The sequence below is a fragment of the Tachypleus tridentatus genome, chromosome 6 (assembly GCF_004210375.1).
Source record: "Tachypleus tridentatus isolate NWPU-2018 chromosome 6, ASM421037v1, whole genome shotgun sequence".
Lineage (NCBI taxonomy): Eukaryota > Metazoa > Arthropoda > Merostomata > Xiphosura > Limulidae > Tachypleus > Tachypleus tridentatus.
In genome coordinates this window covers 102,714,196-102,741,338 of record NC_134830.1, presented here as the reverse complement: position 1 = coordinate 102,741,338, position 27,143 = coordinate 102,714,196, and the positions used below count along the sequence as shown (strand labels likewise).

At 33.6% G+C, this 27,143-nt stretch overlaps 1 protein-coding gene across 2 annotated transcripts in view; it reads left to right on the top strand.

Moving 5' to 3' along the window:
* Positions 1 to 27,143, top strand: part of LOC143253210 (uncharacterized) — a 95,053-nt gene that overhangs the window by 41,614 nt on the left and 26,296 nt on the right. For both annotated transcript variants that reach the window (XM_076506675.1, XM_076506674.1), the window contains exons 2-7: positions 2,757 to 2,781; positions 3,337 to 3,460; positions 5,871 to 7,043; positions 19,879 to 19,940; positions 21,372 to 21,474; positions 26,305 to 26,390. In XM_076506675.1, the coding sequence (XP_076362790.1) occupies positions 2,777 to 2,781; positions 3,337 to 3,460; positions 5,871 to 7,043; positions 19,879 to 19,940; positions 21,372 to 21,474; positions 26,305 to 26,390 (1,553 nt within the window). In that variant the 5' untranslated portion in view covers positions 2,757 to 2,776. The remainder of the gene's footprint in view (positions 1 to 2,756; positions 2,782 to 3,336; positions 3,461 to 5,870; positions 7,044 to 19,878; positions 19,941 to 21,371; positions 21,475 to 26,304; positions 26,391 to 27,143) is intronic.

Genomic DNA, 27,143 nt, shown 5'->3' with positions numbered 1-27,143 from the left:
TACACGGACTTTGGCGATCTGAATTGATTTATAATTGTAACTAAAGATACACAAAGAACAGAAATATTTAGCGAAAATTACAAAAAACAATTTACGCGAAAATTACAAAAAACAATTTACGCGAAAATATTTTATAAAATAATTTAACTATAACACTACCAAAAAGACCGACCTTAATTTGTGAATTGTGAATGATTCCGGGCTCCTGTTCTAAATAACGACAATATTAAATTTTAAAATTAATTGATCGAAATTATCAACAAAGTTGCATAGTGGATTATCTGAGTTATGCCTAACACAAGTATGAAACTCAGAATTTTAGCGTGATAAGCCTCCAAAATTCTAGCAGTTTCACTGGGGACCAAGTTAAATCTACAAAATTATGGCAGAAATTTACAAAAGTGGTTATTTAAATCAAATGTGGAATGTGTATTTTATTTATTATATTAATGTTATTTCACGTCATGGGACAGCGGTAAGTTAATTTCAATACTTGACTTGAAGTAATAAACTATTATTGCTTTGTTTTAAATGAGCTATTCTATTACAATAGATTCCACAAAAATAACACCTGGACAACAGTTAACTAAAAGCAAGTTTAAACTATTATAATATCGTAGCTTAGCATAATCAAACCTTTTTTTGCTTGTTTGTAAAGCTAAACAATGAGATATTTGCGTTGTGTTCAACGAGAGTATCGAAATCTGAATTTTAGCGTGATAACCCTTCAAACTTTCTGCTCAGCTGAAGGGATATACTTATGTTGTTCAGGCAAATTTATTAAACTTCAGTTTGTTTAACAGAGCAATGTAATCTACTCATTGGAATATTGTTTTTTAAACTTGTTACTTTCTTACTGCAAGGCTACACAACAGATTATTTCTATTTGTTTACTACAAAGGCTGAACTTCGAATTATAGTGTTTTAAGTGTATAAATATATCGCTGATTCATCAGGGTATTTTAAATCATTTCCCTTATATATATCTATAAATACAAACTATATAATAGTCGCTTATAAAGCTCCAAACTGATCAAACTTTAAACCATTCGAAACAGTTACATCTTTTCTTTATGTAATATTACACCTGGAGCTTGGCCAAATGACCTGCGAAATGCAAAAGGCTATTTCAGGTTTATGAAAACAATAATTTTTTATCCAATCCCTACATTTTGGCGATGCATCATAGCACCAACGACCACGCTTGATCTACCTACCTACCCCCTTAATCTGCACAATGCCTGGATCAGCAATGTAATACTGTTATGTTCTCATATGGAATAGTGTGGTTATATGACTTAAGCTTTGGTTTTCGCTGTTCTGTCGACTTTTAGGCATGATTAGCCATTTTTTTCATGGATTCTTCCTTAGTCGTCATGTTGTCCACGAAATGTTTTTGCTCGTATGGTATTATGACATATCTTAAGTTTCTCTTTATTTTTTTCCATTTCAGCAGACATTTAAAAGCAATGTCAAAAAGTCTGTTTTATTTTTAAAGTAAAATTTTTATCTGTCCCACCATGGAAAATATATCCTATCCAAAGGACAGTAGCAAATTGCTTTAATTCCATCCATTTTAGTCGGCCTGGCATGGCCAAGCGCGTAAGGCGTGCGACTCGTAATTCGCGGGTTCGCGCCCGCGTCGCGCTAAACATGCTCGCCCTCCCAGCCGTGGGGGCGTATAATGTGACGGTCAATCCCTCTATTCGTTGGTAAAAGAGTAGCCCAAGAATTGGCGGTGGGTGGTGATGACTAGCTGCCTTCCCTCTAGTCTTACACTGCTAAATTAGGGACGGCTAGCACAGATAGCCCTCGAGTAGCTTTGTGCGAAAAAAAACAAAAAACAAATCCATTTTAATCAGATTCGTCCCTAAACTAAGTTTAATTCTAATAGGCACTAATTCCGCCAGGTGTCGAACGTAAAGCTTTCACACTTTATGGACAAAACATAATATTTGCAAGCCTTGTGAATATTGGTTTGTGCTCCCTCTTACAAAAGGTATTATTGATGTTTGTTTTACTATATATTTTGTCACACTTGAAAGATTTCACTGAGTGGAGATTTACAAGTTTTATCTTCTGCAACACATCAGGAAATCGGCTGAAGGCTGTCCGTTTCAGCCATTGACGTTTCTCTGAATTTCCATGCAATGTTATTGTGGGCTGCATGTGTTCGAAATGCTAGAGTATAAATAACATTCCTTAGAAAACTCAAGATATATTTTACTGTATTCGCTCTAACTATTTATGTGGTACAGGATGAGAATATTCACACAACGGAAAACACCATTTAGTATTTACCGTAAGGATGAAAATCTTTTGTATTTTTGCTCTTTTGTCGGGTAAATAATAATAATAATTCACATTTCTGTTAAACGTATTTTGATTCAGTTTTGCTCACTTATAGAAGTAAGATAGCTAAAATTTTGAAATCATTTGGTAAGGGCTAACCACGCATTATAATGGTAGCGGTAATATACTTTTTAGCTTAATATATGGGTTTTGGAAGATTTGTTTGGCAAATAGAAGTTACAATAGTTTACGTGTAAATGTATATTTATAATACTTCATAAATATTCCTATACAAAAATTACTTGATCCTCGTAAACTGTTTTTAAACAAAGATAGAATATTTAATAAAAATTTACTAGGTAATATATAATTTGCTAGAATTAAATGCAACAAGGCTAAGTAAGTTTAGATATGAAACTTTGAAGAATTAGGACAAATAGCCAAATGTATTTTCTTTATTTCAGGTAACGAGAACTTACATGCCATGGGGTGAGTTGACCAATCTTTCATTTTACACACGCACACATGGTTCTCTTTAAAGAAAAAATTAATTGCTGATAACAATAACAAAAAATGGATGTTTGGAGTAGGAAATTTAATCATAAATTAAAAGTACTTGACTTATTTTTTCTAATTTGTGAAATATCTTCAAAAGGATTAATCGTTACATTATTTGAAGATATTTCAAATAATTCGTGGGAGATATATTGATTTAGAAACTTCAGATCTATCTAAAAATCTCGGCTTTATTAATGAAATGAATTTAGTTCATTGCCGAATTTCTAATTAATTATGTTTACACCTAAATGTATAATTCCGATGTCACCAATAAGCTATCACTACTAAGGTAATGAATGTCAAATAGTTTAAATAAATAGTTCCTTCTACTTGTATGTATGTGTGTGTGTGTGTATATGTAAAATCTCGTAGAGCAGTAACTTGAATAACGGAATAGTTCCTGAAGCCGTACACTTTAGTTAAGTAATACACATTTTGAATTTTTAACTATTCGTTCTTTAAGAAACTTTGATTACTTTTTTGTAGGCATCCGTATAAAATGGCTGGAATACATTTTTCGGTACTTGATGACAAGTATTACCCTAATGAAGATAAGAACGTCGCCTCGCATGAGAAGATGAAGGGTATTTTTAACGCTATCCTCTCTCAGGTAAAGATGGATATTTGATACACTTTACATTTCGTCCGTTCTTTTTTTTAAAGTGAAGTAAAAAAAATCCTCTTTGGCTTTGTATAAAAATTTATTTGTTATGTACAATTTTTGTTTAAATAATGGAATTGTTCTTTGCTTACTTTTGGTTGTTTTATTTCTAAAACATTAACAAGTATCAGTGTAATGGTATTAGTACTAAGGAGGCTTAACAGCATAAACGTTAATAAGATAAGTCCTCGAAGTATCTGATCTGAAGGCTTAGCCCATGTGTTGCATAAGATGTCACATATTAAAATTACCAATTACCAACATTATGACAGTCTAGTATATTTTTTATTATTACATCGAATTATATAACGATTTTCCTGACATTTTTCAAAGAATTGGTGGCTTAATCACAAGAATTGCAGTGTGTGAAACCGAAACACGAATGTGTTCGCCCTTTCAACCGTTAGAGCACTATAACGTGACAGTAAGTCTAGTTACTAATTGGTAAAGAGTCCCCCATGGGTCAGCGGTGGGTGTCACCAGTCGGTAGCTCATAGTTAGGGATAGTGGCAGATAGCTTTTATATCAACAGAGAAACAATTCAGAGTAATTCTAGTTGAAAATAAAACAGCCAATAATAATAATAGAAAATTATTAACTTAATGAGGGAAATGAGGTCATTTCTGACGACATACTCACTAAACTTTCTATAAATTTGAAAAGAAATATTATCGTGACGTCTAAAGTTTTTTTTTCTTAATCCATACTGCCAAAACAAACTTCTAATAACTGAGTAATGGACATGGTACAAATAGCCCCTTGAACTCCAAAAAACAATCTTCCAAGAGTTCCATATAATGTTTTCAATATGACACCATGCCGCTACTTTATGTAATAGCGTTGAAAATATCGTTCTAATAAAAATCTGATGTTGTCTGTTTCAATTATGTCTTTACATGCCGAAACCTCCAAGTAGGGGCTAATGTTTAAATATGTCTGAAAGAGTTTTATCTTGCTGTAACTGGAAAATAACTATGGCGATATTTATTTATTTATTAGAAATTAATAATAATTACAATTCATTCTGCAAAGGTTTTTAAATAACAGTTCACAATACATTTTTCTACATACGTAAATATATCCCTGATGTACAATTATTGCTTGTTTTTTTTTAATTTCGCGCAAAGCTATACAAGGCCTGTCTGCGCTAGCCAACCCTAATTTAACGGTGTAATACTAAACGGAAGGCAGCTAGTCATCACCCTCATCGCCAACTCTTGGACTACTCTTTTACCAACGAATAGTGGGATTTACCGTCACTTTTTAACGTCCCCACGGCTGAAAGGGCGAGCATGTTTTCGTGCGATGGGGATGCGAACCCGCGATCCTCAGATTAAGAGTCGAACGCTTTAACCCACCTGGCCACGTCGGGCCTGTGTACAATGAGATAAACTTTGTAACACAAATTTTGTTCCTGGATAGTATGTGTTATTCTTAATTTCTTATGTTGTAAAAGTACAGAAAATGGTCATTATTCCCTTCAAACTTTGGTTTTGTGACCTGGATAATGAAATTTAGAAATTAACTTATTTTCTATGTAAAAACTGGCAAATTTGCACATTTTCGTTTATATAAGGTCTGAATAAAACAACATATGAATCAAGATTTAGATTTATTTATACTAAAGTTATTCAAAAATGTTTATAAGTAAGTGTCGCCAAAAAGTTCACCATCCTTTCATTCTTTATCAACATCAATCTGTCCACCGCCTCCACCACCATAGCATTTCACGTATCAGCCCCCAAATATAATCTTCCATCATGTTTTCGTTATACGCTCCCAGGTCACAAAAGCAAAGTTTGAAAAGAAAAATAGGTCTTTTCCATTTACTTTAGGCATGAACAATTGGAAAATAACTTTTTGCCCAGGAACAAGAAAAAGTAAAAAAAATTTTACATAGTGTAATTATCCAGTTCCACTTATTGTAATATACAAAGTTTCGTAAAGTATTACTTTTGCTTCATTTTTCATTGTGAATGGGAGGGGGAAGTTTGACACTGGAAACATCAGTAGTTTCGAGTTCGCTAGAATTTTAAATGACATTTTTAACAACGTGAATATTTCTATATACATCTCATTGCGTGTGTTTGTGTTACTCGTATAAACAACGGTAAAACTTAATTAAATCTAGCAAGAAGTTATTATTTAATCAAAGCGAATGATCATTAGAAAGAAAGCATTTAATGATTATATATTACTAGCTTATACTACCAACGAATTATGAAAAATACATTTTTTTTAAAGTCCTACAATATAAAAAGTGAAATATGTTCAAATTAAGAAAGCTCATTATATGAACTAGTTATTCAATGAATAATGTTTATTAACATTGTAAATAAACTATAATTTATAATCTTAGGTGGAGGACACTCCTGAGGAGCAAATGTTTCAAAAAATTTTGCATCACTTGTCAAACATTAACACATCTTTAAAAACAATGAAGGAAATTATATGGGAAACAGCTGAAAGACTTGTCAACAGAGCAACTTTGGTGGACAACAAAGAAGATGCTGAACAATTACTAGCTCATATCAGGGCCTTCAGACAGTTTACAAATAGCTTTATTTCGGAAAATGACTGCTGCAAAAGCTGTCACATCAATTTTCAAAATGATAATAAAGAAAATCGAAGGTCAATTATGATCCAGTGCTCTCATGAAGAATTTAATGAATCTGTTTATGCTTCTCAGTATTTCCCTGCATTGTCTCTTACACAAGAATCTTTAAATATACACACAGATTCTGATAAAAATAAATTCCAATCGTTTTCAAATGGAGAACTTGAAAGTTTAATGCCATCCACAGATTCTTGTTCTCTTCCAGCATCTCCATGTTTTTCACAAAAAATATCTACGCCAGTATCATCATCATGTTCATCCTCATCATCTTTAAGTTCTCCACAAAGTTCCCCACTGTCGCCAAAAAGTTCACCATCCTTTCATTCTTTATCAACATCAATCTGTCCACCGCCTCCTCCACCACCACCGCATTTCTTAGGTGCACCTCCACCGCCTCCTCCACCACCACCGCATTTCTTAGGTGCACCTCCACCGCCTCCTCCACCACCACCGCATTTCTTAGGTGCACCTCCACCGCCTCCTCCACCACCACCGCATTTCTTAGGAGCACCTTCACCGCCTCCTCCACCATCACCGCATTTCTTAGGAGCACCTCCACCGCCTCCCCCACTACCATTATCTTTATCAGGCACATTTCCACCTCCACCAGGACCAGGAATGATATCAATGATTCATGTTGACCTTCCCCAACAAGTAATTCCCAAACCTAAGAGCAAAATGGTGTCATTAAATTGGAATAAAATCCCCATTCAAAAAGTAGTTGGCCGAAACAATCTGTGGTCCTTGGTTGCAGCTAGCCACAAAATAACATCTGATATTCTAGACTTTGAAAAAATGGAGGGCTTATTTTGCCAAAAAACTAAAGGTACTTCAAAACATGACAAGGACAATCGTGATGTCAGTAATAAAAATTCTAGTGACTTGTCAAGTCAAAAGAAAAAGGAATCTCAAGAAGTACGTATGTTTTGAAACATATTTAATTAAGGTGAGAATGACATTAAAGTTTTATATTTCTGCAACCCGTATGTAAGACACGTCAGTTTCATATTATTTTCGAAGTTACTCTTATTATGTTGTATAAAACTTTGGTAAAAATTTCAGCACCTTATAGATTTGGAAAAATTCAATATTATTTTTGACTACAGAATAATCAATTGGGCCACAAAATTTCCACAGTTGTTTTTTTATCTATTTGTTCATAAAATTTCATGCCGGTGTTTGACTTTTTTCTGTAAATTACATAAAAGTATTTAAAAATACATATAAACTGCAATTAATTTCTCTATTTATGATTGAAGTCTTATCTGAACATAGCAAAATATATATTTTTTGTTAATTCTCTAAAATTAGGACTGCAACACCTAAAATATAAAAATTGCACAGAATAATTCAATATGTAGATCCTATCGGTAATGACTATTATAAAAATAAGTCCGTGACGTAGGTGTTAAAATATAAAGAAAGAGGTTTTTTTTTTTTTGCAGACCACAAGTAGTGTTAACATTTCTAAACACATTTTAATTTGTTTCTTCAGAAGCTTCTTCATTTTTGTAAACTTTATCTATATTCTTTTTCTTCTGTCATTCCATTATTTTGTCTTGCATCTCTGTTCACTTTCATAGGTAATTTGTATCATTTATTATTATTGCACATAAGTTTTTTTGGTGTCAATTCAGCTTTGGAGTATAAGAAGAAATAAACAACATAGTACGTAATTAGTGATTATAGTGCAACACTTTCTTTCTTTTTGGTTGATAACTTTAATTCTTCATGGGTGAACTTTGTCACAACATTTGTGGTATGTGTCCCAAATTAAAGCTATATTTTGTGTAAGTTTGCTCATACTTGTTATACCCATGGCGCGTGCAAGGACAATCTAATGCCACTTTCCTGACCAAGAATTAGAAACACTGAAATGTAAAAATATCGCGTTAATGTTGTCGTACAGTCGTTAACAAAATTGGCACATACCACATTTTTGTCTTTACGTGCATGGTTAGTTCAGTGTCATGTATTTTGAGAGTGCATCAATCAGACCTTGATGCTGTCATTGAACAGTTATCTCCCTCTTTAATCCTGGGGGACTTTAACGGACATCATCCCCTCTGGAGAAATGCTGATATTGATGGGATGGGTCACTCTGTAAAGCGTATGCTCTCTGATCACAAACTTTCTCTTTTAAATACTGGTTTTTTTTTACTTATTTTCATGCACCTAGTCAGTATTTTACTGCTATTGATCTCTCAATTTGCTCCCCTTCCCTATTCTCCCATTTTTCATGGAAGGTTGACAAAAATCCACGAGTCAGTGATAATTTTCCCATACTTTTGAGAGAGACTGGCCGTGGTCGATGCCACCCGATCAGCGTGCCTCGTAGAAAGCTGGATCACGCAAACTGGTCCTCTTTCACTGTTCTCGCAGAACTTGCTCCTGCCATCGTCTGTAAGCTATCAGTAGACAACTGTGGGGCAGCAGTAACTGACTGTATTATACAAGCAGCTGCTCAACGTGTTTCTAAAACCTTGACACGTTTTCCATGATAACCTTGTCCATGTTGGGCTCCTGTCTGCCACATGGCACCGAAGGTTCAGAAATGGGCCTGGGATACTTTTCGTAGGTATCTCACACTCTCGCACCGCATTGATTTCCAGCAGGCCCTTGCACATGCTCGGTGGGTAAGACGTCGAAGACAGAAGGAATCTTGGATTAAGTTCGCAACCGGCATATCTTCTACCACCAGTTCCAAACACATACTGGACAAGATTCAAAAGGTCAGTGGGCAATATAATTTTGTCCCCTCTCGATATTGCTCTCTGATGGCCGTGAAGTAGCTGATACTCAGAGCATCGCCGATACTCTAGGTGAAAGCTTTTGCCGGGTATCTAGCACTCCTCCTTCTTCCTCTACCTTCTTACCCATGAAGATTCGGGCAGAGCGATCACCTCTTTCTTTACGAGCTGATTGTCTCTATGACTATAATATTCCCTTTACACTGGTGGAACTAAACTGGCCCTTCATCGGTCTGGCTGTACATTATTTGGACCTGATGATGTACACTATGAAATGTTGTGCCATCTACCTCCTGCTTCACTTGCTATTCTTCTGATTGTTTTGGACCGGAACTGGCAGGAAAATATTTTTCCTAATGCCTGGCGCCAGGCTATTGTGCTACCTTTTTCTGAGCTTGAGAAGGATCCCAAGATTTTTCCTTCAAACTACCATCCAATTGCTTTGACGAGCTGTGTCTGTAAGACCTTAGAGAGGATGGTTAATGCTTATCTTGTTTGGTTCCTCAAATCAAGCAACCTTTTTTCGCCCACCCAGTGTGGGTTTCGAAGACGGCGCTCTATCGTGGACCACCTGATTCGACTTTCAACGTCAATCAGACAAGCCTTTCTCAAACAACATCTTGTATCGATATTTTTTGGCACTGAGAGGGCTATGGTACAACATGGTGGTATGGTATTTTGTGAGAGCTCCATGTATATGGGTTACGTGGCCATTTGCTCATTTTCATTAAAAAAGTTTAAAAGACAGGATATTCCAAGTTTGTGTGGGTTCGACACTTTCCCGTTCTTTTCTACAGGAGTTTGGAGTCCCTCAGGGCTATGTTTTGAGTGTCACACTTTTCAGTATAAAGATTAATGCTATCACTGAACAACTCCCTCTCACTGTTTCAAACGGGCTCTATGTAGACAGTTTGAGGGTAGGAAGGTATAGGTGCTGATGAGTAAGAAAACTAAATCGGATATATGTACGCCTCACGCTTGGTATTGTTGGCAAGTAAAAATATAGCTCATAAAAAACGTCTCAAAGATTAATTTACTATAATCCTGCCGAAAAGAATTTCAAGTGTTGTGGCCATTGAGGATTCTTCCTTGTTTCTAAAGCACAAAAATATATATCTTCATTGCATTCGCAAAATTTGGGCAACTTCACACTGGTGCTTTATTCATAACTACCAACCGCATCACAGAATCAACACTACTTTCCGCCGATTACATAATAATCAATTTGAATTCGCTCTGCTTGTGTCTGTTTTCTAACTCTAACTTTAATAATTTTTCCAGGTTTTTATATCCAAGCATTTATTTTCTAGATACAACTCTTTTATTCTAACTGTATCTTTGTAAATTCTAAATCCTTACCATGTTACATATTTGAAAATGTGTTATTTAATTATCACTTAATAATTGATTACGTGAATAATTAAAATTCGTGAGCTGACTAACTAATATGATTGTGTGTGTTTCTTATAACAAAGCCACATCGGGCTATTTGCTGTGTTCACCGAGGGGAATAGAACTCCTTATTTAAGCGTTGTAAATTCAAAGACTTACTGCAGCCCCAGCGAGGGACGTAACTAATATCATAAAGCTCATTTAGATATTAAGACATTTGACTGGATAATACCTCAGGTCATTAAGTGTGTCAATATCATTAAGTGTGCTGTATTTCCTCTGGCGGTCCCCCGCTAGTATAGCGGTATGTCTAAGGATTTACAATGCTAAAATCAAGGGTTCGATTCCTTTCAGTGGACTCAGAAGATAGCCCGATGTGGCTTCTTTATAAGTTGATAGATTATACTTGGACTCAAATACGTTTTATTGGCACTTAATATAGTATTTTCACATCGTAAAACTGCACAAGCAAACGATTCTTCCTTCAAGCAATCTACACCATTGCAAGTTTCTTGCATATTACTTACTGTGTATGTACTTTTGTTCTATTATACCTATCCACACGGGTCAAAGGCCATGTATTCACGTTTGACTCACATGCAAAATTTTATTGCACTATTATTTTATGAAATTATGTTAATATGTTTGGTAGTAAACTGTAGATTATAATTTAGGTTTTAGTATTGCACATTATCTAATTATTTAATTTAAAAGTAAATATTTAAAAAAGCACTTAAATATCGAATTTTGTGTGTCACGTGGTATGTTGAGTGCAGAATTGGTTTAAATTAGACGTTTGTGATATCCACATATAAACTATAGTTTCGTACGAATTAGGAACTCAAATTCCTAATAATTACAAAAACCTGGAGTCTTAAGTAAGAACCTTCTATTAGCTGGGATATTGCTAAATTTACTGAGTGATCAATTAAACACAGTGGTCCCTCCCACCTCTTTCTATTTTCGAAAACTCATACTCACTTAACCTACTTCTGTCTACGACGTGTGAATAAAAATCGACAGTTCAGGATGTTCCCCATGGTTCTCCGATTCTTTTATATGTATCTATGCGGGAAACCGTTTCTTTTCATGGAAGATCTCAAACGATGAGGTTAGTCTTTAGTAAGCCAGAAATTTCATATTTTTTAGAGTCAAATAAAGCGTAGTCACTAAGCTATGTAAATTGTAATGCAATTTGATGGTATCAATATAGTAATTTATTAGTTTTGGTTACATTAACATGTGTATATAAAACTGAAAAAAATATTATTTCGTTTCACATTTTCCACGTGGTAAATTTAATAAGGCTTAACAACCTCTGACAAGCAGCAAGTGAGTTCAAAGTTCGTAGAAGAAATAATTATTTTCTATAATCTCTTTATTTACTGTTCTATGTTTTAAGAAAAATGACTGAAATTTAAGGATTTTTAAAGAAATGGTTATAACATATATAATGTTATGTATTAAAACTGAAATGTGACTGTATTTTACAAAATACTACTCCAAAGAAACGTAGTCAAGGCCACTTTGTAAAGGCCAGTTTAATATTCTTGACACCTATCATGAGCACATTGCGTCGCGACATTGCATGATGTTTGCCTGAGATGGCTGAAAGATCAATTAAAAATATGTATATGTAATAAAGATATGTAAATGTATAATATAACATTATATTATAATGTAAGCTACTAAGACAAAAAGAATTGTAGTTTAGTGATATAATTTGTAGTCATTCTAAAAAGTAAAACGTATAGTTTATATTCAGTTCCTAATCCTTTAGGTGGTTACAAGATCGATCAGATTTAACTAAGCCGCATAGAAGTTCGATAGTGAAAATAACAGATAAAATATAAAGTTTTCTTAAATTTTCTTTGATAATTATGTGAAGGTTATACAGATTTTAAGAGAAATTTGAAAATGTTTTCACGCATAAAGTATTTTTCATCTTAAAATGAAAATTGCTTTTCACGCTAAAGAGAAAACGTACGAAAATGAAACGGGCATGAAAAAATATTTCTTTAAAATTCTTGAAACGTATTTTAAAAACCTGATATTTTGCATACAAAGGCCCTATAATATTTAATGATAATATTGCATATTTCTTGAACATACCCTAATTTAAGAGTTATAACTTGAAAATTATAATGAAGACAAAATGGATACGGGGTCGGTTCCACGGACCTAGCTCATACTGAAAGAATTAATTAAACTTTTAAATTTTACTTAGCTAGAATTATTGATGTTTTACTCTCACGTATTTTATTTTTCAGTTATTCTTCTTGTCCAGTGGACCACCATTTGAGCGCCTCAAGCGACATTGTCTCTCTTATTTACATTCTGGGCAAAGCAATACTTCAAAATCTCATAATGCATAAAAAAACACCATTTCAATAACAGATATTTCATCTGAGCAGTCGCGAATCAAAGACCTACCATCAGGAAAGCATTTAACATGCATCATACAATACATTTGAAGTGCGTGATCTAGGACTTCGAATAGATTTGATTATTAATTCAGTTACTGCTTACAATGTAAAAAATTAATATCTTCCCAACCATAGTTGATGCTGTTTTATATTGTGCAAGACAGCAGATAGGTTTACGAGAGCATCTAGATGACTATTTTCGAAAGTATCTCTGTACATGTTTTCATTATGTTGATGAAATCTGTTCCAGATGGCGTAAAATTCCCTCAGTTTGGTTGAGAATTTGGGATTTAACTGGACAACATACTAAAAACACGAAGCACTTCTCGACTTAATTGACCTTGAGAAATAACAGGATAAACGATTGCGTAAATAATTTGCGATACTCTACAGAAAAAAGTTAAAATTGAAGATTGCAAAGGCCAGGTTTGTGACAATACTACTCCCATGAGTTCCGAAAAACAAGGAAATCAAGCATGCATTAAGAAATTTGCATCAAATACTAATTACCAAGGAAGCGTGCTTCACTCTCTAAACCTAGCAATACGTCATGGTTGTGACATACATTCCATTTGAAATATAAATGATTCTTGTTCATAGTTGTTTTCATTCTTTGACAATTCCCCCAAACATCAAAATAAATCTTTCAAAATGTCTTTGTTGCTCTTACACTTGCTATTAAGAAGCAGACTTTGAAAAACCTTTGCAAAATACGATGGATAGAGCAACACATCATTTGTTATGTAAATGAAGAGTCTTATGTCTACGTTGTCAGAACATTCAATGAAATTCGGCAACCCTCTGGAGACCCAGATATTTACACTAAAGGAGAAAACTGGAGCTGGGACTCAGGAACACGAAGTAAGACAAATTGGCTACTTCATGCGTTTACAAAGTTTGTGTACATCGTAAATTTTACAATAAGGTGGGAAGGTTTAGAACCAATGTGTCCAATTGTGTCATGTCTTCAATGAAAACTAACTGATGTTTGTTTGAGTTTTCAAAAAAATAGGTAAGATGATTTGTTGTTGGAACTTTTTGTGAATCTGTTGATTATTGGTTTTCTGCTGTTTACGACAAAGCAGAAGAATTATCATGATCTGTAGATTAGAAGAAAAATATTCTAGAATTGCTTGGACCCACTGTCATAAACTATCATAATCATTATATATATAATTTTGCAGGTTTTGCTTAACTGCAACAAATACATCCGACAACTACAAACGCAACATGGCAATTCCTTCTCCAGATTTTATCTCTGGAGAATTGAGGTTACGTCTTGGCGGTAACATGAAAGTTACTTCGAGCTTTGCTTATTAACACTAGATGTAATCAAAAAGACTATAACGAACTTCAAACACTGAAAAATTTACTACTTAAAAAATGGTAGTTCTTTCGCGTCCAACTGTCTTCAACGGTGATTTTCTTGGATGGCAACAGTTTTGTAAGGATAGTAAAAAAAATAGCAACGAATCTATGATACAACTAATTTTGAAATGGCCCCTGTGGCACAGTTGGATGTTTATAGACTTCTACTGCTAAAAACCAGGGTCAGAATACAGATAACCCTTTGTGCCTAATTACAAACAACCAAAACATATTAGAATAAATTCTTCCTTGCTTGGACCTACTGTCATAAACTATCATAATCATTATATATATAAAATTTTGCAGGTTTTGCTTAAATTTAAAATTTTTCTTGTAGTTGTTTAACATTATGTGGTCCTGTATTCGAGGCTCGGCTCCGTGCTAGCTGGCAGTCAACTTGGAGTGAGCAACGTGAAAACAAGCTTTTTCAAATCAAAACCCTCTCTTGGATATTGATCGTCTTGCTTCCGTAAGGATCGGAAAGAGGAAGTTGTTCTAACTAGACTACGCATTGGTCACAGTTTTTTTTTAACTCATCGTTTCCTTTTGTCTGGGACTAATGCACCAGTGTGTTGTCTGTGTAAAACTCAGGCCACAATAAGCCACATTTTGCTACAAATCTTTTAAAACATTTATTAGTTTACTTTCGAATCATCCTTCCACTCCTATTTATGCAGATGGTTCGAAATCAGGTGACTGTGTGGGTTCTGCCATGCTTTGTTGTGGTTCGGTGCTTGCGCGCATAATCCTCTTTACAGCTTCTGTGTTCACTGGTGAACTGTTCGCCATTTCTCTTGCCCTGGATCACATAAAAGCTGAGCAGTACTCAAACTGCACAATTTATACTGACTCGTTTAGTTCTCTATTGGCCCTGGAATCGATTCTCGTTAGTTTATACCCTGTTCTCGCTGATATTCAAAACCGACTGGCCCATTTCTCTTTAGCATCTACTTCTATCCAGTTTTTCTGGAAACCGGGCCACGTTGGTATTCACGGGAACGAGCTCGCCGATACCGCAGCTAAATCTATTTGTGTTGGCACTGTCACCGCTGTGCCTGTTCCTTACATGGACATAGTCCTGTAGTCAAGGCTCGGCTCCGTGCCAGCTGGCAGTGGACTTGGGGTGAGCAGCTTTTCCAAATGAAACCCTCTATTGGACACTGGCTGTCTTGCTTTCGTAATGACCAGAAAGTGGAAGTTGTTCTAACTATACTAAGCATTGGTCAGAGTTTTTTTAACTCGTTGTTTTGTTTTATCTGGGAATGATGCACCAATGTGTTGTCTGTGCAACACTCAGGTCACAATAAGCCACATTTTACTTTACTTTCTTTTACTTACGACTCTCAACGACGACACCATTTTAAACATGTTCTCTCCCAAGGTTTAACCATAACGTTAGACAGTGTTATTGATGTTGGTGACACTGTCCACCTTGGAAATGTTTTTAGTTTTTTTACAGGCCATTTATCTTTTTAATGCTTTTTTGTTTAATGTTTTAAATTTAATGTTTTTAAATTTATACATTTTTTTTAATGTGATTCCCTTTTAAGAATCGCAGTCCATCTAGTTCGATTTGAAATTAGAAAATGGCCGTTGCATCAAATAACTCGAAACCACGACTGAAAAGGTCAACTTCAGGTGACTAACGCTGCTGTTTTAACAATCCGTTAGTCATCCTGACGAGTTATTATAAAAAATTTTACTACAAAATTTTATTACTTTGCTTTTTGACAATGGCCGTAACGTCAAATAACTCGAAACCAGGACTGGAAAGGCCAACTTCAGGTGACTGACAGTAGTTTTTGAACTGACCTATTAGTCTTTCTGGCGAGTTATGATAATTACAATGTGCTACAGAAAGTTATTAGTGTGTTATTTTTGGACTATCTGAATTAATCAGTAGTTTGTAAAACGTTTAGACATATTTGGAAACATGTCTTTCATGTATATTGTTGACACTTACCTCTAAATGAGGTAGTATACGCTGTAACTTCTTCATTAGTGATCATGGAACTGTGAGAGGAAGAAATCCAAATACACATTCGGTGTAATATTTTACTATTAGGTCTTTTTATAACTTTCTCATCATACTGCATGATTAACCTTTATTTCTCACACCACTCAAATCTTATTACTTCTTGTAAATCATGCAAGTCAATTCTTTTGTTTAACAGTGAAAATAACTAATTTCTGGGAAATTCTCTTTGTTTTAACTCCACTCTTTCTTGAGGAGTTTTTAACAGGACTTGTACCAAAAATAATAGATCAGTTGTCTTTTTTTCTTATCTCTAAACAAGCATTACATTATAATTGCTACTTTCAACTCGATGTCATAACGGATAATACCTGTGGTAATAGCACCTAAAAGCGTTGGGGATTTTCCTTCTACCAAACAATACCCAAACGATGAGGTTAAACTATCCAGTAATCATGGAAAATCAGTTAAGAGTATGGAACTGAGTGCTTACAAACATAAAGCTTCAGCATAAATTTCACTATCTCTCCTCGTCCTCACTGCAAACAACACTACATCACCATATCCAACAACCTAAATGTAAGTACGAGTTCAGAACTGCTGGCTGATACATCGACTATGAGAAACAAATTCATTGTTGAATATCGTGCATTGTAGAACTTCGTGAGCAATTTATTACATCAGTGAATACAAAGAATTGCCTCTCGTATTGAATCAAGCTTCGAAACAGAGTTGGTGAATAATGAAAACGTGGCTTTGTATGGGAATGAATGAAGCTGTCTAGTCGTCATTTATCTTGAACAGATGAGTGTAAGTCTGACAGCCTGAAGAATACGAAAATCTCGTCCAAGGTATGGAGTATGAGGGTGAAGTATCACAGGTGTCCTGTTTTTAATTTGTATGAGCTGAAACCACACCATTTTTAACTGTTGTAAGGCCATTAATGATTTATATTATGGAAGTGTAATCACTGCCGTACTACTATAAATGAAGGAATTCTATGGATAAGTACCATATATTTCTCATGAAAATACATTGCCATCCACAGACATTGTCGAACACTTTTTGATATTGATCATTTTCAGCCAAGAGCACTCGTCTGAAGTTTGTTGAACAGTTAAATCTCGCTACACCCTTGAAGCTGCTCTGCGAAAGAAGTCGCAATTTCTTCAGTTAAGCATGTTCCAACAATTCTCTTTCTTAATCTGACAATAACCTAAGAAGGTCGAAACGTTGTTCTCTCCTTATCAGTAAAAGTGTTAATACCCATATCAGCCGTTCTGAGATGCACTTTTATTTAAAATAGGTTTCTTATCATCAAAAGATAGTGGTGGTATCAAGAGTACAATGAAAGCTGTCCTGAACGACGAATGTTAAAATAAAAACTCGGCAGTTTCTGTTGTAATAAAAAAATAACCAAGTAAATTTTCTTAAGGAAATAGACCTAAAATTATTGTTAAACATTTTTTTGTTTCTTTGTGTTTAAAATAAGATTAAACAGATGTAAAACTCAGATCTTTTATTTTATTTTTCATTTGTTTTTAACAATATTTCTATTTGGAGTAAATTCTGACACATAGCGAGATTTAAGTTTGAACATTTTGTTTGTGATAAGCAATGAGACTTAACTTGTGACCCCTGTGACTTAGCGGTATGTCTGCAGACTTCGAACGCTAAGAATCGACTTTGACACTCTTGTTGGGCAGAACAACCCACTGCGTATCTTCTTGCTTAACTGCAAACAAACAATCAACTTATAATACGCATGCATTTACATTGGATTCGATGTTTAATTATTTTATTAACATCTAAGAACAATAGTAATAAAGAATTATCGACTAAATGCGGTACAATTGAATTGAGAACATTAATTTTGCTGACATTTCACGCCGTTAACTACTTTATTGAGTATTACAAACTGCCTCGAAGCTGTATAAAGGTGGTAATATGCAAACATACATGTTTCTTAACCCCCTTTATTTAATATACTAAAATAATCTTGTCCTAGTTACCTACTGAGCTGGATCATTAAACTAGGGCGTCACATGATCTTTTGGGAAAGACTCCTGTAAACTAGAGCATACTGTATCGAAATAGACATTTTCTGTACACTAAAAAGTTAAGTGATGTCCGAAGTAAACAACTTCTATTTTGCAGGTAGACTGACCACTATTTATGTAAGTACATTCTGCATTGTTTTATGTGTATAACGTCGTGTTTTCTTATTTTGGGTTATGGTGATTTAGATTCACTCCACTTTCTCTAAACGATTTCCAGTAAATGTGTCCGTAAGATACTCTTGGTTTTGAACTTTGATTGTTGTTGATTTGAAATAAAGATTGTTTCATTGTGTTTAATTCACGTCCAGCCTATTTATTTTTGAATTTATTCGAGGCTGGAAAATTCGGATTTTCGCTAAGTAATATACTTCCTGTCGAGCTTTCTGTTATTCTGTGGGACCAACCCGATTAATCTAAAGAAATCGGTGAACCTGAGAATACCACATGGTGTGTGTGTGTGTGTGTGTGTGTCTAATACATTTATATATTCAATTTTTAAAAATAATCAAAATATTACGCGGAACCAACAAAATGTTGTCGATATAGTGTATACGCGTAGCTTATTATAATCTTGAAATACAAAACGTCAGTCGATAGTAAGTGTACTTGGAAAGATACAACCAAACTGAGAACCTTGAATATAGCATTATAAACGGCAGCTTAGAAACAACTTGCAGCTTGTAAAGACAGAGCTGGTACGTTTTTTTCATTAGAATAGAAAATGTGATAAAAAATAATTTTTTTTAGTCTTAACTAGATAACTTGCAAATGATTATAATAGATGGCCTTATCAACAAAAGTGTTCTTACTGTCATGACGATTTCTTACACAAAGAAATAAAAGCACTTCAATTTAAAACTTAAACAACACGATGATTTTCTTTGTCGTTGTTGTTTTTAGGTTGTTGGTACACTTACATTTGGTTTAGGAGACGAACTCCTAAAAATCTTTATGGTATTTTAGCTTAGATTCTTCTAATCACGAAAACTACTCTAGCAATTATATACAAACGCAACTTGCAAGTTTTTATGGGTGCTTGTGAGTATCAACAAAATCGTTCATGAAATGAAACAAGTAAATTAATGATGTCGGTCAAAGATGTATAAAAACTCACTTTTTTTATTGTCTCTTCTGTTGTTATTTTGGTAACTCGACTGTATTCTGTTCGTTATCTGTAAAATTATTCTAGTTAATGTAATTGAAGGTTTATATTAATTTTGTGGTTATCCACAGCAGTTGTAGATAGAACTAACTCGGTTAATTTAAGGTTGCTACAAACGTTATTTTACTTGTTTGTTGTTATTGGCTAATCGTATATTTGTAAGATATACTTGTCAACTGAAAGCCCCTGATTAATGATTTATTTTATTTTTACTTAACTAACTACAAAATATAATATTTTATTCACGTTTGAAATTCCATTAAAACTAGAATTTGGTGTTGCATGAAAAAGTTTGCTAAAAGTTGAGAGCTTATAATCCTGAATGTCAGGGTTTGATTCTTGTAGTTAACACAATTAGATCCTGCACTGTGCAGTTTTGTGCTTAACGACAAACTAAAAGTAAGGACATTTAGAAAATTAGTTAATGGTGCATATGATTGATTTAAATGTCTTGATTGGCCTTCTGAATAAAATAACGATATTAATAGAAACATTAAATTTATATTTTGTGTTGCATAACTATTGTATTTTAAACACCCTACAGAAGAATAATATGCACTTTCGTTTTGTTATTTATATTTCTTTATAAATAAATATTTTTTTGTTTATGTTTCCAGATTAACCTCCTGGATGGAAAGAGAAGTCTTAATGTTAATATTTTTCTAAAACAATTTCGCAGGTAAGTTTTTTTTAACTTTTTGCGGAAGTCGTTAATGCTAGCTCTCAAGTTAGTTATTTGTCTTGTTTTTAATGCTAGCTTTTTAGTTATTCGTTATGAAACAATGAAAAGTTAATATAAGAAGAAAATTAACAATTTCGAAACACGTACACAGGTACCCAGTTTCATGTGGTAATTTTACTAAATCATTTATTATCATTCTGCAGATTTTGAGATTGCAGTTAACTGCATGATACACATGCAGATTACTGTTCTAGAACATTCTTATATATAAGACGCAGTTTTATATCTCGATTTATATTATATAAAAAACGCACGTTTATTTGCTGATTAGATGACTGAAGAGCACATTATTGTGTATAACAATAAATTTGCAAAGTAAGACGATTGTTATCTCGGAAGTCATTAAAAATAGATCGCCCATAAAAAGAAAGAAAAAAGACATGTTTAACAAATTAATACCTGTCACACAATTCAGTCTGGCATATTAATGTGAATAAAAAAACAACAACAATTTATTATTCAGGAAATGTATGGGCTGTTTTCGATGTATAGGTCGCTGAACTACACCCGTAACCTGACCCGAAACCATGATAGCCACTATAGAGAAATGTAATATATGTGGTTGTAAATGTGACGATTTAAGTGGTAACAGTTTAGCTGAGCCGTGGGTCTAGATCTGATGGAAAAACAACTTCTTTGAATTTATCCAAATCGGTTTGACATTCCAGTGGGAATCGGCATAACCAGGTGGATAAGGCCCTCGACTCGTAATCTGAGGGTCGCGGGTTCGAATCCCCGTCACACCAAACAAGCTCCCCCTTTTCGACGTGGAGGCGTTATAATGTGACAGTCAATCCCACTATTCGTTGGTAAAAGAGTAGCCCAAAAGTGTGCGGTGGGTGGTGATGACTAAAGTTGTCTTCCTTCTAGTCTTACACTGCTAAATTAGGGACGGCCAGCGCAGATAGCCCTCGTGTAGCTTTGAGCGAATTCAAAACCAAACAAACCATAGCAGCGGAATCGGAAATTCGTCAGTTGATTACTGCATTGAGAGCGGAAAAAAAGATCATTTGCAGTGGTGTTGTTATTTTCACAAAGGTGATTGGAATTGTTAGTTTCATTATTTTGTAAAACCAACAGCACAGTGTGTAAGTTGATGCAGATGCACAATATAACACAAGGTGATTTTTGTAGCGATTCTCAAATTAAAAATGACATTTTAAAAATAAGAGTAAATATACAAAAGATAGTTTGATATTCAGTATATCAATTCTGTATGACATTTGCTGGTAAGAATTCTGTGCTTTTCTTTACGCAAGTCTTAAGATATTCTTCTATGAAAGTAAATCGCATGTAATTCACCTAGATGGAGGTGTTGGCTATTAGATGTTGCTTTTTAAGTAAGAAAAACATGTTTATCTGTTACAGTCCACATGAAAATTTAATTCAAGATTTACGGAAAGGAATAACCAAACAGTTGGGCGTTGAGGAGTTGAAAGGGCTTTTAAAAATTCTACCAGAGGATGAAGAGGTAAAATTAGTTGTTTTGTTTCTTGTTTAGTGATTAGAACAAATATGGTGATGAACTGTTTTCGCCAATAATTTTTTGATAAGTAATCATTTCTATTAATATTTTTAATCTCTCTCTCTTTCTCTAGATCTACTGTAAAAATGGTTGAATCTTAGAGAGTTTAGATAAGAGAATAACGAGATCTTCAACATGTTAGAATTAAATGAAATAAATTTTCTCACCCGATAATTAAATAATAAAATCTATTGTTTGTGTTTGTAACAATTATGTTTTAAAAAGATCGTTCATTTTCTTAATTAAAGAATTCCAAATAACCAGTATAGAAGTTTTCTCACAAGTCGTATTAATTATTTTTCTTTCTCCTGAAATAAAACTTTTTCAGAAGAGAAAATATAAAAACCTTTTCTCTTGTGAATTGTTTTTTGTTTTTTAGCTTTAAATTATTAGCACAAGAGATAAAATGTTATATTAGATTATTACAGCATTTTAACGTGTAATGAAGCAAAAACTTTGGTTTAAGGTAATTTAAATAAACATACAGAAAAAAGTGGAATTTGTTCCATCCTTTTATACACACTCATGCCTATTTATGATAAATACAAATATAATATTAAACCCTCCCGTACTATTTATGTGTGGGTTTAACATAAAGTTTTTGCAATTTATATCATTTGAATATGTATACAAAAGTGTACACTTTCTACCCAAGTCAGTGACTTCATATTACCATTTACCTACTTTTTTAATGCTTTTATGTTTATTCATACAGTACATATCAATGGTGTTGCCAAGTTTACCTATACGACCCATTCACAACTGATAGGTTATTTTATTCTAAGACTGAAATCGTTGAAAGATTGAGGGGCCACTCATTAACAGTCTGAGTTAGGGTATGTGTTTGTGTGTTTTTTCTTATAGCAAAGCCACATCGGGCTATCTGCTGAGCCCACCGAGAGGAATCGAATCCTTGATTTTAACGTTGTAAATCCGTGGACATACCGCTGTACTAGCGGAGGGGGACAATCCGAGTTAGAAAAGATGTTTATTTCAAAGGTGTGACTCTTAATGTGATATGTTTATGCAAAAACCATACTCAGTAAGCATAAGGAAGTGTCTTTGTGAAATGTATTAAGCGATAACGCTTTAATGACGTTTTTACAAATGCGCATTTTTAAAAGTAGGTGCTGAAATTATGTACATTTGTGTTTATAATATTAGTTAAACTGTATCCGTAATTAGCCAAGATTGAGACATAAAAATAAGGTACAGATTGGCCAAGTGGTAGAGCTCTGGGTTTCAAAAATGGTAAACGGAATTCCAATCCGTGTATAATACTTTTAGTATTCATTCGCTCTGGAAGTTGTGGTTACGTTATAGAGTGATAGTCAAATCCCTATAGTGAGCGATAAAATGCTACTGAGTAACTGTTTTCCGTCTGGTCAATAGTTCAGATTATAGACGGCGCCTGAGAGCATTAATAGCTTTGCCATAAATACAGAAAATTAATGAACGATATGTAGCATTTTAACGTCATATGATCTCCACACTTTCAGGCAATTTAAGTATTCATTTTTTTATAAGCTTAAATCCTTTTTCTATACAAAGTATCTTGAGAGCAAAATTTTCACATTTCTTCTGTAGAAATAAAGATAACAAATTAATTATAACCTTTAAACATGTACAATTATAATTCGTGAATATAAAACTTCGTTACATACAGGTATATAAAATCCAGTTTACGTTAATTTTACTAAAACAAAGTGTATATATATATATATATATATAAATGGCTATACAAGATTTCTCCCCGCAGTTACACTGTGAGACATAGACATATGAATGAAAAACATTTATCAGATTTACACAATACGACATCACTGAATTGTTTGTAATTCTTCTGTTACTGACATTTCACGTTATTAGAAAACTAAATCTGGAATACTTTCCGATCGGTATTAGTGGGTCGTAAAATAAGCAGTATTAAAACATACTATCGTAAAAAGATTTTCTAGAAACGCTGAAGCACATCTGAGAAATAACGAAACGTTATCACAGGATCTTACAGAAATACTAAATGCAGTGTACGTTTAAAATCTGAATTATTAGCTTGACAGGTTATAAACTTGACAGTAAAAAAAAAACGTAGCTCCTTAGCTACAAAATTAAAGGTATTATAATGATTGAAGTTTTTACATGGAAAAGTGTGGTAACGTAGCTATTTTAACCAAACTATAATTAGCGTTGTCATTATACGTTAAGAAAAGCTCTTCTATTCTCTCGCTCTGTCCTATGTTACAAGTTTTAGGGTTATCACAAGTTATATTATGAGACTGATTCTGTACAACTAGAAGCAAAGAAATATTTTTAAACAAAATAAAATATCCCACGTTTACTAAAATGTACAATAAACTAAAATCTATTTATATTCAAAACTGCTTATCGCAGTTGGGCGTTGCCATGTCGCTAGCGAGCCCGAACTGGGAATCTAATTATTTTTGGTTCCAAGAACTACATAATTGAGACATCCTATTCAGCCAAAAAAGGAGTTTTCGTGGATGCACTTAATTATCTTTCCTCTAGTTTGTAAGTTCATGATGGGGAACAGATATGCGTAGATAGTTTTTGTGTGGATTTGGGCACAATTGTATAATTCAGTCAATAATTCTTCCTGAAAATATTCAATGGTATTTATATATCGCAAGCTTCACCAACAAATTCGGTAACGTTATGTATCTGTTTGAAAGTTCTTTATTCTAATGTTAAAATTCAATTTAAAGACATATCCGTACTGTGTATAGTATGCTACAAAGGCCATTTTCAGTTTTGTATGACTGAAACTAGGACTTTATGCTGTTTGAATAATACTAGAAAACAGGTTTAACAGGGCAGGCACAAATAAAATACGAAAATAATGAAGTCTTTGAAAAATGTCATAGCACATAAAAAAAAAAGTAAAACAACATTCAATAAAAATACATTAACTTAAAAACACAAGCTCTTAAGTACGAAGTGAAACATTAATATCATGAGATATAGTTTGTTTTTGTTTGTCTAAAAAAAACGAATTAAAATTAAACTATTTCCCGAATTTCAACCTCAAATGCACACAATACTTAAAAACGGTACATTACTCTTTATTGTTCACACTACCACAGTAATTAAAAAAAACAAAACATTATCAGATCAAAGCAAAGCCTTTCAAGTAATGGAACAAAGCTTATTTAGATTTAAAATGAATATCATTCTTTCCTTGGCCACCCGGTAGTACAGTGGTATATCTACGGAGTTACAACGCTAAAATTAGAGGTTTGATTCCCCTCTGTGGGCTTAGCAGATAGCCCGATGTGGCTTTGCTATAAGAAAACACATTCTTTCCCTAAATGGTTAGTCATATCCTTTTAGGAAAGTGCTTGAAGTTCGGCTTCTCCTTATAACAATTTCCCAACATAGCTGTTGTGCTTTCCTAACACTGTTGTACTATCATTTAACCGTTGTCCACATGGACATTAGTTACCAAAAAAAAAAATTAGAAGTTTATAACTGGATCACTAAAAATCAATACAAAGGTGTGTTAAATGTAAGGTAAACATAAACGCAGGGAAGCTTTGTTAAAAGAACAACTTGTTTCATAAATTCTGACAAAGAACTATAGAAAACATTATGACTAAAGATGAGTCTGTTTTACTGAAAACTATAAAATAAATTGAATTTGTAAGTCTAGTAACTAACTAAACTTGAGTCCATCGAATCAGAAGCTTTAATACTTTCATAATAATGGTGAAAAGCAATGATGGACATTGATACTTCTGGTTGAGCCGATTAGGGTTATATGATATTTTCATTTAGATAAAGCTAGAAATTCTTTTTAGTTATACATAACTCTGAACAACCTCAACATACAAAGCTTGAAACATGTCTCACGAAATGTTCTCAAGAGAGGTCAGGTTTATCTTCATACTTATGTTGAAATTGTACGTTCATTTTTTGGAATACAGATCAACTAGTATATATTAAAGGACAAAAACCTTCCGTTAAGTTAGGTTAACAATAGCATATCATTATTAATGTTTACCGTAGTGGACTATATATCCGATTGCCAAAGATTTGCGTCACCATTCGTATTTTAGGCTTATGGTTGAATCACAAGAATAACGCTTAAACATTGCTATTAGATTTTTGTGACCTGATAGTTCGTGACAGATACTGTTGACTAGTTGCCTTCTCTCTAATCTATCAGTTTAAAAGTAGGGACGGCTAGAGCAAATAGCCCTTGTGTGGTGTTACGTGAATATACAAACTAAACATTTTTCCAGTTGACCAGTTGTATGTACACTGTGTATCCTTAGTTTTTGTCCCGATGCGAAATATATCTTATCTAACACAAAGAAATGCCGTACAGAATGTTCTATCACTTTCTGACAATTAAAAAAAAAAGAGAAAGGAAGTGTCATTATGCTTATTTACGAAAACACACATAGTATTGAAAATACGTGATGTAAAGAGAGACTGCCAGAGGTTCTTTGTACTTGCATGAATTTAAACTACACTTGCTATTAAAAAAAAAAGAAGAAAAACTAATAATAAATGTACATAAAAGCAGGCTAACTCCTGGAACTTTTGTCAGTTTAATATGAATAATACATAAATAAGTGAAAATGAAATGAGTACATAAAATGATTGTGTTAAATGTTTATTACCAGTCTCTTGAGCATCTATAAATTTAAGAGTAAGGCGATGTAATTTGTTATCTATCGACATATTCGTTTCATTTATTGCCTTACAATTTAAAATTGTCATGAAACAAGATTTAACCACTTTTTTGTTCGCTAGATCAAACTTCTGAAAGGATGCACAGGGGACATCCAACGACTTGGAAGTGCTGAAAGGTTTTTCAGTCAATTATTAGGCCTACCTGGGTATGTACTGCTATGGATTCTAGTTTACTTTTTGTTGTTTTACTACTAGGGGCATAATAGAGTTTAAGTTAACAGTTGATAGCTAAAGTAGAGTCACTGTGAAGATGAAAGTTTGTGTTCTGTATATTGGATTATCTGAAACTCCGTAAATAGGTCTTGAATAGATGCCAGAAACTTAATCTTAAAATTGGAGGTGTGTATCAGAGTATTTTTAAAAATAGTTGACACGTAAATATAATAAAGTAAGATAATTTTTAGAAGAATTCAATACTTTTATTTCTTGGTTATTAACCCTAAAAAGACTATGATGGACCACATTTGTGAACAGTTTTTTTTTTTCTAAACTGTTTATTCACTAAATTGCTCGTGACTCTGTGGCATTATTCATTACAGGGCGAATAATAATTATAATAATCTATTAAGTTCATTTGAGAAACAGTATCTGAGCTTTCTCAGCACACTAGAGTTAAGATGAGAAGTTATTAGAGTAGTTTTACTTAAAAACATATCAAAACCCACCAGAAACGTGAAATTGTTCCGACTTGTGTGGTGAGCATATGTAAAACACAATAACTTTTATATAACTTTAAGTTAAACGATGTTTTACTCAACTACAGTTAAACGTTCATGGTGTCTTAAAAACAAACACAAAATATGATGTATTATGTAAATGTATTTACATTTGATATCATTAAACCATAGTTTCAAGTGGTAAGAGTGGAAAACGCTTTGTACTTACTCTTAAACTTGTAA